This window comes from Schistocerca piceifrons, chromosome 2, assembly GCF_021461385.2.
Source record: "Schistocerca piceifrons isolate TAMUIC-IGC-003096 chromosome 2, iqSchPice1.1, whole genome shotgun sequence".
Lineage (NCBI taxonomy): Eukaryota > Metazoa > Arthropoda > Insecta > Orthoptera > Acrididae > Schistocerca > Schistocerca piceifrons.
Window position 1 is genome coordinate 478,301,297 of NC_060139.1, and position 14,661 is coordinate 478,315,957.

Sequence of the window (14,661 nt, forward strand, 5' to 3'; positions counted from 1 at the left end):
CACACACAATTAGGAAAACATAAACATCCCAGGCTCTCTCGACTCTCCATGACACGGGGCAATTTTCCGACAGTAGCTATTAAAATGTTCAACCGTCTAAATATTAAAATGAAGTCCATGCAACTGGTGAAATTTTGAGGAAAGGCATCGAAAAATCCATGTGAGAAACCATTGTACAGTTTCATTCACAATGAAACAGGAAATTGGACAGCATAAACAATGCACCACTATGTGAAATGAAGTGAACATGTACTTGTTCGAAAGTTCTCACTCTATGTCATTCAGTGTTATGCCACATTGTTCTTGCGTTATTATCCATACTTATGCTAATTTGCTCTTGTATTGAAATGCGTGTGTAATTTTAGATATGTGAAATTGAAGCAGTCTATCCAGTCTTGACTGGTGATTGACGAAAGATGTAGCTATGGTGATAGCACAGTGACAATATTTAAAAAAAAAAAAAAAAAAAAAAAAACTGGTCGATCTCACCACATGTCGATACCTGACGGTAGCTTTGACTTGTTTTGTCGACTTCATAACATCAACACACTAAAGTGTAAACTATTCCAATTCCACAGTCGCGCAGTATTTTCAGACTGTGGAGTAAAGTTGTGTCTGGTCTAGTAACAAATGAAGAATGGCGAGTAAAGTTGTGTTAACAGCATTGGAATTAAATTTAATTCGTTGTGTGAAACAGCGATGGAGGTGATTATATGCTAAGAGTTTCTTGCCTTAACACATTAAACAATTAAAGAAACCTCTTAACTCTCTTCTTACTGAAGTAAGATGTATAGTTATTGGTGCCCATTTGAGCCGAGCTGCAGTGCGATATAATTTTAGTGAAAAAAACAAAACACAGTACAGAACATTTCTGTACGGTACTCAGAATATTATATAACAGAGATTTAAATATATCTGAATCCTTGGCAGTTGGCTATTGACATGCGTTTTCTACGTGCTGACAGTAAACTCAGATTTTCTTCTTACTTGCAGACATGTTCATAATTTCACAATTTCTAACACTACAATAACCATGAAACAATCACATGATGCAATTGCAGTCACCGATAACTGAAACCTCAAAGTTACGAGTTATAAAGACAATTCGACTTCAAATAAGGAAAATGTAACGAAAATAACGTAATTAAAAAGGACGTAACAAAATATGACCGCATTTCACATTGCGATAAACTGTACCATATTAATTTCCGATCTTCAGTACTAGGCAAATGCGAGGTAGGATAAACTTGTTTTCGACAGTAGAAAATTTATTACTGATCTGCGTCGTTTACCGGTCAGAACTAGACGGACTGCCTCAAGATTACACACATATACAGTCAAGTATTTACAATTTTTCATTGAACATATAAAAAAAATTGTTCGCAATAAGGACACACAACAGATGAAGACAATATTATCTCGTCCATTCACTTTGGTCACTGGTGGAAAAATTCTCCGAGTATAAAGGGTGCTGTTTCAAGTCTTGTGCCATTGTTCTTTTGAATGCCCATGGCACCAAGCATTTGCATTTTGCAAGGCATTATGTTGAGCATGTTTAGAGCAACCATTGGCAACCTGTCTTATGCTCTGGAGATCTTGCTGTCTCAGTGTTTCTCTTGTTATGGCTACTATGATTATGTATGTCTTGCTATGTGCTGAAAGTCATTTGGTTTTCTTTTACACTGATGAGGCGCAATAACAGATCCTGGCTGAAAATGGTTGTTACTACTAACTGGGCTTGCAGTTTTCCAGTCTTTTTCTTGACTGCTTTTTGGTAGCAGTGACTTGTCCTTACAACCTGAAGTGTGTCTCCATAACAGCAGGTCATAATTAATGTGGATGAAATGGTGCATAATACAGCATTACTAGGAGCTGGTCAGTTCACACACACACACACACACACACACACACACACACACACACACACACACACACACAGTTACCACTCACCACTCGTTAATGTTTTCAAAGAGCACGTGCATTGCTTCTAGAGTGTGTGGGCCAGCTTTTTCTTTGGCAAAAGGAGTGGTGTCATCAGCAAACTGTGAAATGTGGTTGTTACAACCTATATCATTGACATAAATAAGAAACAGGAGAGGTCCTATGAAGAATCCCAGAGGTTTGCATGACATGCCACAATATATGTTCTGGACCATACTACCTTCCTTTGGTTTTCAAGAAACTATTGAAGAGTTGCAAGAACAGCGCCTCCACTTCCATAACACTTCAGTTTGGGGTGCAGTATCTTGTGTGAGATATCAAATGCCACACTTTATCTGCCCTTACACTCCTGCATTATCTTTGTAATTGAATTCAGTGCTGCTGTAACTGTTAGCTTTCTTTTACAAGAACTGTGCTGGGTGTCCTGGAAGAGTTTATCGTGTTCAAAGTAACTTAAAATAGGATGTTTCATCACAGACTCCATAAGTTTAGCCATAATTGAGATTATCGAAATTGGTCTAATACTGGAACTTCACATGATTTCTGTATACTGCCCAAGCCCATTGCAGGAATTCTACGAAGACACTGTAGGATAAACATTTGTTGATTACTACAGCCTCCGAAATAATTTTCTTCAGGACAGTACAAGGCTTACCATAGATATCTGCACTCTCTGAATGCTTATGCGAAGTGACTATTTTACAATGTCCTTAGGGTGCACTTCATTCAGTTTGTAATAGTGAAACAGCTTACACTTTTTATATGAGCTACATGATCTAAACCTGAGCTTCGTATTTCGCTTACAGTATTTTTTGCTACTCTAACAAAGTAATTGAAGACATCAGGGCTACATGAATTTAAGGCAGAGATAGACTTCTTCCTATGATCATTTAGGCCCTGTCAGATTCCGAACTACTTTAAATTGATCATGAACTACTTTGATAAACCTGTCATTATTATTATTATTATTTATCCAATTTTTTTTCAATTTTTTTGCATCATTCACTACCTTTCTGTAAATTCTCTTGGCTCTTAAGTAATTACAATGAAGTAGTTCTTTAGTTGCAAGATCTTACCCATTTTCATCCGGTCCCTGAACATTATGGCAATGCATTTTAATCTAAGTAGCTCAGGAGTATACCGCATCTTCCCTTTAATAGGTTTTCCCCTTCCTTGTGCTTCACCTAGAAGATTCTTTTTGGGTATTATTAGGAACATGTCATGAAATTTTGTTCTCAAGGTTTGGAGCAGACAAATAACTCACTTGCCTGCTTTTGTGTAATTTTCTGCTGCTAGTTTACAACCAGACAGAGCTGCTTTCAGGTCATGTAATCTCTCTTCTTTAATAGTCTTTCTGCTGAATCTGTAATGTGAATGCTGTGTGCTTGGTTGCAGTTCATTCCTGCTGCCCATATTGAGTTCCATTTGTAATGTACTTTGATCTGCAATCATTCGTTTAGCTACACTGATATTATTATCTCAAGTATTGAGGAGGTTAGTGATAACAATGTCTAGACAGGCATCACCCTTTGTTCGGAGTTGGTTTGCTACAAACAGCCCATAGCTGTTTATTAAGCTCAAGAATTTCCTGTCTTTAGTAATTCAACCACCTATACACATGTTGTTGCCTCCACACAGTGCAATTGTAGGTATAAGTCATACAAAGTAAGACAAACAGTTCTCCATCTGCGTAATGAAGTTTACAACGTTACTATCTGGTGAATGGTATACATAGGTAACAATGAGGTCAGTACTTGTAAACAGTGTTTTTTTAGCCAGTCCAAGATCCAGGTCTGTACAAATGTTTTGTAAACCAGTTTCCTGTGCACAATGATTTTTGTTTGCATACACAGTTACACCACCATGAGTTGTAATAGTTCAACATCATGCATTTACCATATCTAGATTTTCAACATATCTGTATAATCACCTTCTCCCTCAGTCAATCAGTACTCACAGGTACTTACAACATTCGGTTTCACTTTTCTACAAAGAATGATAAAAGGTCCGCATTGGGTTGTAAACAGTGCCCATTAACACATAGGCATTACAGAAGCATCAGATTCCACCTGCCTGCTTTGACCCATGACATCGTCAGTATGGTGGAAATGGCTACTACCAGAATATATAAAAAGACGACAATGACGTCACTACATACACATGCCACCAAATGCGAACAAAAATAAAAACAACAATAACGTCAGCCTCCAAAAATAAAGAAACTAACGGGACGGTCACAGAAAATTGGGGGGTTTAGGGCAGGGATGAGCTAAATATGCAACAATAAAAAAACACCAAACCATCCCAAAACAAATAATATCCTAAACAATTTTACATTACAACATTCCATTACACCAACAAAACGATAGGAATCGGATATTTCCTTTGATCTATGTGGCTCAATCACAGCTATTGATACCAAAAAACCAATGCCTACAACACCAAAAAGTGAAATATTCCACTTATTTAAAACATTTCCCTTGACCTATATAGCTCAATCAGAGCTATCAATACAAAATACCAACACCTACAACTCCAAAATGTGGGACGAAAAAACCCAAATACCCCATATTTACTGCATCAATTGTAACACAACCAACCTGCCATAAATATACAATGCACAAAACATCACAGTTGCTATAGAATTAAACCAAAACAAAAATTACTTACAAACAAAAGCCTGTGGCAATACCACCTAGGTGACCAAAACACACACACACACACACACACACACACACACACACACACACAGAGAGAGAGAGAGAGAGAGAGAGAGAGAGAGAGAGAGAGAGAGAGATATGTCCCTAGTCCAAGCTGCCGAAACTCTCGTCAAACATGGCATATTCAGCAGTAAGACTGAACATCTGCAGAAGCTGCATGACAGACATCATATCATCAGCCATCTCAGAACATAATATACACACTTGTTAACTACACTGTCATATCTGTACCTAACAATAAAGCGATAACAAAATTGACTTATTTCTGCATGATTAACACCATACTAATCAGACCTATTAAAAATACCAAACACACAAACAAAAAGACCTTAATGACTCACTGAAGACACTTCCACAACCAATGGTACCACACCAACTACCTACATTCAAAACCACTCAGGTGAACCCCAATACCACACGTTAGACTCGGCATGTCCAAATCCAGCAGCAGAGGGCACCATCAAACACAACACGATGCCTACAAACACAACTAACTCAAAAATTTCGCACCATAGCAGCGTCACGCTCCACAACACCATTATGTCATGTGTTAAAGCAGATGCTTCTGTTTGCTATAACTAATAACTCTGCATGATAATCTGAATGTATCTTATGGGGGCATTTGTTGATTTCCAGAGTAAAAAATGCCTTATTACAACATTCAAAAAATGGAAAATCCAGGATGAAATAATGACAATATTCTTTGGTTACATAGCAGAGTCAATTAGCTTGTCCTTTATCTAAAGTCGATACCCATCTTGAAACTATTGTTTACACCCTTGGTTTCTACTTTTCCTACTTGAAAATTGTTGTAACCTGGGAGAAAGATTTTCACCAGAAATCAGTTTACATTTTGAGAAGAGTGTGCCCTTCCGCTAACAATAAGGCAACATTTAACACTTCCCAGACACAGAATGGACTGCGAGGTTGTTTAGACATAGATGGAAGAAAATCTTTGTAAAGGAAACTCCCCCACAATAAACTGAAGTGATTTACAGAAACCTAGGAAAACCTAATTCACAATGGGCAGACGAGGAATTGAATGTCGCTGTTCTCCAAAAAGATTTCTGCTCCTCAACCAATGTACTACTTTATTCTAGCTAATTTCACAGGAAGTGTGGTATTCCGCCTTACTGTGTTAGAAACGACTACTTATTGCTGTGTCAGCATTATCTGTAGCAGAACATTACAGAGAGTAAAAACATTCTCGTTTTTCTCCATATTTGAATGTAACAGTGAAATTTTATTTCAAGTAATGAACGTAACATAACCAGAAAGAAAATAATCCAATATAAATCATTATGTTGCACATACTTGTATTGCTTGCAATCAACCCTTCAATTTTGACTATTACCAAAGCATGAATTTATTGCTATATTAGATCCAAGTAGAGCATATTATCAAAATCATCGTAATTCATTAGGAAATGAGAACTTACTCACTGGAAGATGAAAACTTACTCATTTGACTTGGAAACTACAGTATAAGTGACCTCAGCATAAATTTGCAGTTGTTGTTGTTGTGGTCTTGTCCTGAGAATGGTTTGATGCAGCTCTCCATGCTACTCTATCCTGTGCAAGCTTCATCATTTCCCAGTACCTACTGCAACCTACATCCCTCTGAATCTGCTTAGTGTATTCATCTCTTGGTCTCCCTCTACGATTTTTACCCTCCACACTGCCCTCCAATGGTAAATTTGTGATCCCTTGATGCCTCAGAACATGTCCTACCAACTGGTCCCCTTTTCTAGTCAAGTTGTGCCACAAACGCCTCTTCTCCCCAATCCTCTTCAACACCTCCTCATTAGTTATGTGATCTACCCATCTAATCTTCAACATTCTTCTGTAGCACCACATTTCGAAAGCTTCTATTCTCTCCTTGTCTAAACTATTTATCGTCCATGTTTCACTTCCATACATGGCTACACTCCATACAAATATTTTCAGAAACGACTTCCTGACACTTAAATCTATACTCGATGTTAACAAATTTCTCTTCTTCAGAAACGCTTTCCTTCCCATTGCCAGTCTATATTTTATATCCTCTCTACTTCGACCATCATCAGTTATTTTGCTCCCCAAATAGCAAAACTCCTTTACTACTTTAAGTGTCTCATTTCCTAATCTAATACCCTCAGCATCACCCGACTTAATTCGACAACATTCCAGTATCCTCATTTTGCTTTATTTCGGAAATACGGAAGCATCCGATCCCACCCGTCTGCTTTGACCCATGACGTCACAAATATGGCGGAAACGACCATAAACCACGATTCCAGTATGGCGCATATAAAGTCGGTACGTACACATTATGAGGACAAAAATACATCGAAAAACAAACACACACACTTTCCACAAAAAGTCTAATGACACTAATGGGACAAGTGCGGGAAATTGGGTGTTTTTGGGTGAGGGCAAACTAAATACAAACAAATTTAGACACCCACCCCCATACAAAATGACAAAAAAAAACCGACATCACAAAACTCCCAAAACACTAAACACAATATCATCTGGAATCGGACACTTCCCTTGACCTATATAGCTCAACAGCAGCTCCCGATACCATAAATTAGGATCAAACACTTCCCTTGGCCTATATAGCTCAAAAACATCTCCCGATACCGATATCAACATACACAGCCACACATTGGGATCGAACACTTCCCTTGACCTGCGCACTGTTAATTTTATCCCCTATATCCATTCCTGAACAAAAACAACAACCGATTAATTTTACTAAAATTACCACACGATGTACAGTGAACAGCATTAAATTAACCTTCACACAAAATCGTTAACTCACTGAAACGAATTCCACTACAAACACAGCCAACACTCGAAAAACTCTGGATAATGAGCAAATGCAAACTGAGCCCATTACAGCACACAAACGAAAACCCTGAACATACCACTGGAGAGCACAACAAACCACAACACGACGACATCCACAAACACGCCAAACTCACAAACCAAACTCTGCGCCGCCATGATGTCACAAACGACAACATCCTTACGTCACGGGCCAAAGCCGACGCGTGGGATCGGACGCTTCTGTCAATCCTTTATTTCTATAACAATATCAGTGGAGTGAACATTATTTGACGGAATTTTACTTCAGTTCCAAGATTAGCCTTTTTATTCGCATTTAGATAAAGTGACCATTAGTATGAAAGACATGCAAATATCCTAAGTGGACAGAATCAGACAAAACACTGTTTAACCTCAAAACTTGTAGTGTTTAAATCTTTTGACAAGATATGAGATGAGGTATATTTTTTCTCCCCCCCTCCAGGCTAAACTCAGGGCAGAATTAAATGATGAAATGTATGCATGGTCATCCTCCACCTCCCCCCCCCCCTTTCCATTTTATAGACACACACATACCTTGTTCTGTGTTTGCTACAAAATAAGTTCTGATGAGCGCACCGATTACTAACTCATTGTTATGGTATGAATGGGATTTAAGATGTCCAATAAATTTGACTAAGTATATATCACTAAGACAAAAGTACTATTTTTTCCTTCTTATCCTCCCAGAACTTATTATTTAGAGTAGAGTTGACTGATGGCCTGCCTCTATTCTTTTGACATCACTCTCCTAGATTGTGAATTTTGTTGTTGGACAGGAAATTGTGCAGTATTAATCAGTAGCCTGAAACGTTCCCGTCCTGTATGGTGTCTTCTATGATGTCAAGTTCTCCAAAGTTCCTTCTTGTCTCTTCCAGCCATCCCATGGTGTTTCTTAATGCTGAAATGAAATTAAAAATTTTCATCATTTGCATATTGTCATTCATTGTGTAAATATGACCATAAAACTTTAATATCCTCTTTCTTATTGTGTCTGTGATTGTTTTGATGTTTCTGTATAGATCATTTCTCCTGTTTGTCCATTTGTTGTATTTGTTCTGTTGTGGTCCTTTCCTTTTATCCAGTTCTTCTTGACCACCCATTTTATCTAGTGTTAGGCATTCAGATCTGTAAAGTGCTTCCAGTTTAATTACTATTGCGTAGTGCTTAATTTTTGCCTGAAATGATACCGATATTTTATTGTATTGGTTTTGAGTGAGTTTGTATGCTAATTGCATTTTATTTGATCTTCCTTTAATCTTGGTGTTATCTAACCTATGTGACTGTATCCAATCTCCCAAATACTTAAACTTACCAACTCTTTTCATGTTTCTGTGATGTGTTTGTACATGTTTTTCTCTGTTGATTTTATGTCCAATGCAATCCGGTTTTAGAAGAAATTTCATGAAGTGTTTCTATCATTATCTTTACATCTGGTTTATCCTTAGAAATTACTGTAATATTGTCAGCAAAACCAACACATTTCACCACAGATCCTCATCCTAGATGGATTCCTTCAACATTTTTCTCTTGAAATTTTGCATCTCACTCTCTCAAGAGTTTTTCTAAGACCACATTGAAGAGAATCGGTGAGAGCCCATTGTCATGCCCATTAACCTGTGTTAATTTTGTAGGGTTCAGAAACTTCCCCTAGGAACTTAAATTTTGAAGTTTTCTCCGAGATTGTCTGTTAGTCTAATTGTCTCGTGGTTTTGTCGTTACCTGCTTCTTCCAGTGCTAGGAATACTACCTGTCTACAGAATTGTAAACTTTTTTTAAAAAATCGAAGAATGTAAGAACTGTGTTAAGGTTCTGCATATTCCTGATCCTGAAGATAGATTTCAAGTTAAAAATTGGCTCTGGGCAAGATCTATTTTTTCTGAACTCCACTTGGTACTCACCAATTGTGTGCTCTGCTTTATCTTGTGTCTCATTCAGTAGAGCTTTGGATATAATTTTGTTGGTGACTGGAAGAGATATGACTCAGTAATTGTTGGTACTTGTCCTGTCACCAGTCTTAAGTAGTGGATGGATTAGGATTCGTTTCCAGTCTTCATGCGTTCTTCCTTTCTCCCAGCACTATGTAATAACCTCATAAATGGTTCCAGCTACCTGCTTTCCTCCCAGTTTGTACATCTCCGCTAATATCCTGCCTTCATGTGGTGGTCTGTCATTTTTCAGCTTCCCAATGTATTTTCAGTTGACTTGTTGTTGGTAATCAGTTTGCTTGTTAAATCTGTGCAGTGTAGGCTCATCGGCTTGTACCATGTTATTTCTTCTTTGAAAACTTTGTACAAGTCCCATGCATTGTTCTGTCTGAAATCTGTATCTATTTCTTCTATTTTTTTTTTTTTCATATTTCCAATTTCTGTGTTTAAATAAGTTTTGATGCATATTTACTGCTCCCTGTCTCTTTCCTTTTTACTGGAGTTCCATTTCTTCCAAGCTATTAGTCTATGCTCTATTGCTTCGTCCCCTTCATGGTTGTTCTAGTTCTTTCCTGTTTCTGTCATTGCTTCTCTGATTTCGTCCCTATTTCCCACCTCCTGATGCTTGTTAACAAATTTGTCCCTGTTGTCTGGCAGAAATTTTTTGTCGATTGTAGGAGCTTCTTTAATTTTGGCGTTTGGTTTTTTTGGGTTGAAATTTGGCTTTTATTTCTGTTAAAAAGTGGTCCAAATCTATGCTTGGTCCTCTTCTGTACGTTCATAATTTCTGTGTGTTTTGTTTTATTACCACATGATTCAGTTGATATGAGCCTAAGTGTGTATTAGAAGTTATAGAACAGCTGAAAGCCATAGGTTACAATAATCTCTGTTGACACCTACAGTACACTATGACAATAATTAGTTAGCTCCAGATCAATATTTTTTGCAGAAGATGTGCAAAGAATTAGTCCTTTTTGTAGATGACACTAGTATTGTAATCAATCCAAGTATACCTACAGAAACAGAAAAAATGGTACAGAGTTCTTAAAAGAATCACCAACTGGCTTTCGGCAAATGGTCTCACCTTCAACTTTAAAAAAAGACATGACGTATTCAGTTCTGCACATCTAGGGGTTCTACATTAGTGATAAGTGTAGCAGATGGTGAAATAATAAATAGGGTGGAAACTTCAAAAGTCTTAGATGTCCATATTGATGAGAATTTAAAGGGGAAAAAGCACCATTTTGGATCCTAAAACAACTGAGTTCGGCCATATTTACACTTAGAATATTGAAATTTGAGAGAGGGACAAATCAGGAAATTGACATGTTTCCATTCAGTGATATCATTATGGCGTAACATTCAGGGGTAACTCATCTTTAAGAAATTAAGTCTTCATTGGGCAAAAAGTGCTATAAGAATATTATGTGGTGCTGATTTACGATTGTCTTGTAGATATCTGTTTAAGGAGTCTGCTATTCTGACCACATCGCAGTATTTTTATTCCTTCATGAAGTTTGTTGTAAATAATCCACTGCAGTTCAAAAGGAACCACAGTTAACGTAATTATGATACCAGAAGGAAAAATGACATCCATTACTCCACATTAAGGTTACCTTTAGCACAGAAAGGGGTGCACAATGTTGCAACAAACATTGTTGATCACTTACCCAGTGATATAAAATGTCTGACAGACAGCAAAGCGCAATTTGGAAACAAACTTGAGAAAGTTTCTCCTTGACAACTCCTGTTCTGTAGAGGAATTGTTATTACTGTAACGTGTCTTGGTTGGTGGGTGGGAGTTACTAACTCATATATATTCTTAAGAATGATTTAACAATATGTACAAATTAATTTGAGTTGTGAATGTAAAATGCGTCATTCCACATCATTATGATCTATGTTGGAAAATGATCCATAGAGCATGTAACTAGCATAGATTTGTTGCAGGAGAAAATTGTTACAAATAAGTTACTGTACTGTTAAAGAAGAGAATAACTTAAACTCAATCAGAAGTCAAAATGATATGCTGTAGAGGAAATAAATAAGTGTCGTAATCTTAGTATGTGACAATCAAGTTGAGTAAGATGGTGTCATTTGGACATGCTTCTTCCTCCAAGAGGAATAGACAGCTGTAGTGAGCTGGGCCTTGAACATAAACATGTTTGCCACCACAGTGCGGTTAGTCTTTGTCATTTATAGAAAATGAAAGTATGTGACACACAGTTGCTTAAAAGTAGGTTAATTGCTCAAACAGTGTGAATAATAGCTGTTTGATGATATTCAGATTCTTCAAAAGCCTTTGGACAGATATGAATGTAAACATTCTTAGTGTTGCACATTTACAGGGATCACATTGTGTTAAGACTTTTTCCACATACACACATTCTTGTTTTTTATCCCAGCGTATTTTCAAGGGTGTGTTTAAGACATCATTGCATCTTCAGCCGATTCATCTGAATAACTCGTAGCAGTTGTCATGTGATTGATCAACACATTTGAACTTGTAAGCTGCATCTACCGGCTCTCAGGAAGTACACGTAAAATTTGAGGTAACTAATGCGACAGTGTACTATTCACAGTGTATTGTCTTCCAGGGGATTACTGTTTGATTCTGGGAGCTCAGTACCCGCTGTACTACATAATCTATAAAACTTGGGTGTGTTTCAGGTTATCAGCAGTTCAGCAACTCGCACAGTACTCATCTCATCATAACTCAAGCAGAAATCCAGAAGACCACCCAATAAAATACACGTCAAGTGAAGCGGCAGCGTGGAAAGCAGTGCAGGCTAGGGGAGGAGAGGAAGATGATAGACCATGGTATCAAGGCATAGTCATTTCAGCAAGTTTGGGAATTTTCCTCATATACTTCTGCATCCTGAGAGAGGAAAATGACATGGATGAAGAGCTTGGAAAGTCTTTGTATGATCGTGTACCAGGCCTAGAGGAACAGCAACTCAATGTAACACTAAAATACTACAAGGAAAGAGGAATGGATACAAGAGAGATCGAAACCAGACTAAACCAGCTGAAGAATCAGGTGAATTCACATGATGAATAGATAGAACTTCCAATACAAATGGATTTCTGCAGTATTAAGGAACATGTTTTTCTGTGAATTGTTGCTTGTTTTTGGTGGTGCTGCTGTAATTCATTACGTAGAGAGAATTTTGTACGTCATTGACTGCAACAGTGGTATACTTCGCAGCTGCGTGAAGACTCATATTCAAACACATGTAATGGTTTTAAGCAGTCGAAAGACCAATATTTTATGGAAAGCTAACTTGACCCTAACTTGGTTGCCAGAAAAGACTGGACCTGTGTAGTGCTGAACGAATTAACTGCCATGAAGCCACTGGCAGTGCAGCCCGGAATGGCTGCCAGCAGCCACACAGCAATCATTGTGTTAATTAAGTGTGGCAAGTTTTCTGATAGTATAAAATAGGACAGGAAAATATAAGAATAGCAATGCACCTGGAGAAACAGCCACTGTAGAAAAATGAGAAGAGAAGAATGAGTTCCACAAAATATGGAAGACAAGCAGAAATACAAATTTTAATCATGAGGAATGCAGTTGATTAATATAAAATAATTTTTTTTCTGAATTCAGAGTTCTTGAAAGGCACACAATATCAATGTAATGAAACCAAATGTCATACATTCTTTGTTATGATAAAATATGATCTACTTATGCAGTAATAGAATAATAATCGCAGTGTGCTGATGATTAAGGTCGAACACGTTTCACATATTACCTTTCTGTAAAATGCACCCCAATTACAGTAACTGTTGAGTATGTAGGTGCAGCACCACAAATGTTTCAGTCTTCAAGATGTCATTGTGGCTATGCATGTGTAAGTCACATTTCAATAGTAATAAACATAGCTTGGAAAAGTTGTTACCTTATGCTACAAGCATCATTACCCATTGGTGGTTTATTTGATTGAGAAGAATTTCACCAATAAATAAAATATCAAACAAAATTGGCTTTCAGTCTCATTGTATGTTTTTGTCACCCCACAGTTCCAGAATCATTAACTAACTATAATCATCAGCTCAAAAGTAGAGAGGGAATCTTAGCGTACTGTTTGGATATCGCTCCGCATACCCACAGTTCAATTTGCTAGGTACCTGTAATTACAAATGTTATTTCACACTGCAGAAAAACTTATGCTTTTCTTAGGTTTACCTAGCGACAGATATATTGGATGTCACAGCACATGAGATTTTTACAAGCCATTCTCTTTTTGAGACAGGTTCCACAAAACAAGAAAAATGCTCAATATAAAGCACATAGCATTTCCATCTTTAACATGAGCGCAAACTGTAATGAAACTCTGAACAAGTTCAATTTGGCTTTTGACACCCACAGCCTGGCACTGGTTACCATATTTGAATCGTGAATTTGCAGAACGACTTAAGTCCCTAGAGGTACACTTTCAGAAACAACCAAAACCTGTCTATTATCTTACTGAAGCAAATATTGCACTAAATTATTGCATTATATGTTACATACATCGAAACTACATAAGACTGTCATTACACAAATATGATCTTCTATTCCTTAATGTTAAAATTTTGGTTTAAAAAAGGACTTTTGAGTAGTTCTTCAAATTAACTTCAGTTTTGCTTCTTATGTAATAAAATTCTGGCATATAAACACACAATATGTATTTTCTTTATTGAAAAACATATCCAGAATACATGGAATAGTAAATCATCCAGGGAAATAAACATACAGGACAAAATGAAATTGCAGTTTTCATTTGTCTTTGTTTCCCAAGCTGCAATTTTCTCATAAAATGCTTTGGATTCATTAGTCGGGAATGTACTTGAGCATTTTCCATATACCTTTAATTTTATTTTCATTGATTGGACACACACCATTTGGATAAGCATGTTTGTGTGGTAGTTCAGGGACGTGTGGATATGTTGGCCAAGGATGAAAGAATGTTGAATTATTCCTCCTATGAATGGTTTTGCCACAACTATTCCAATCTGTTCTGCAGAAAAGCAGAATTCCATAAAAGTTGAAACAGTGAATGACACCTTTTTATCTCTAGGAATGTCCTTAACAGACGTCTCTATGGAATTGGCATTTCTTTTGTAATAATGTGGCCACCATTTGTTGTAATCATAAACATCCTCACTTTCAACGATTGTAACCGTAAATTTGCTTTAGCACTAGAGCTGACTGTTGACGCACGTCCTTCATTGTGCAGA

At 37.2% G+C, this 14,661-nt stretch overlaps 1 protein-coding gene across 1 annotated transcript; it reads left to right on the top strand.

Annotated features, from left to right (window-relative positions):
* The first annotated feature begins 512 nt into the window (after positions 1-512).
* LOC124776521 lies at positions 513-13,421 on the top strand. Its single transcript, XM_047251550.1, has 2 exons — positions 513-705; positions 12,109-13,421. The coding sequence occupies exons 1-2, from the start codon at positions 638-640 to the stop codon at positions 12,497-12,499; spliced, it is 459 nt and encodes a 152-aa protein (XP_047107506.1). The 5' UTR covers positions 513-637; the 3' UTR covers positions 12,500-13,421.
* Positions 13,422-14,661: the final 1,240 nt, after the last annotated feature.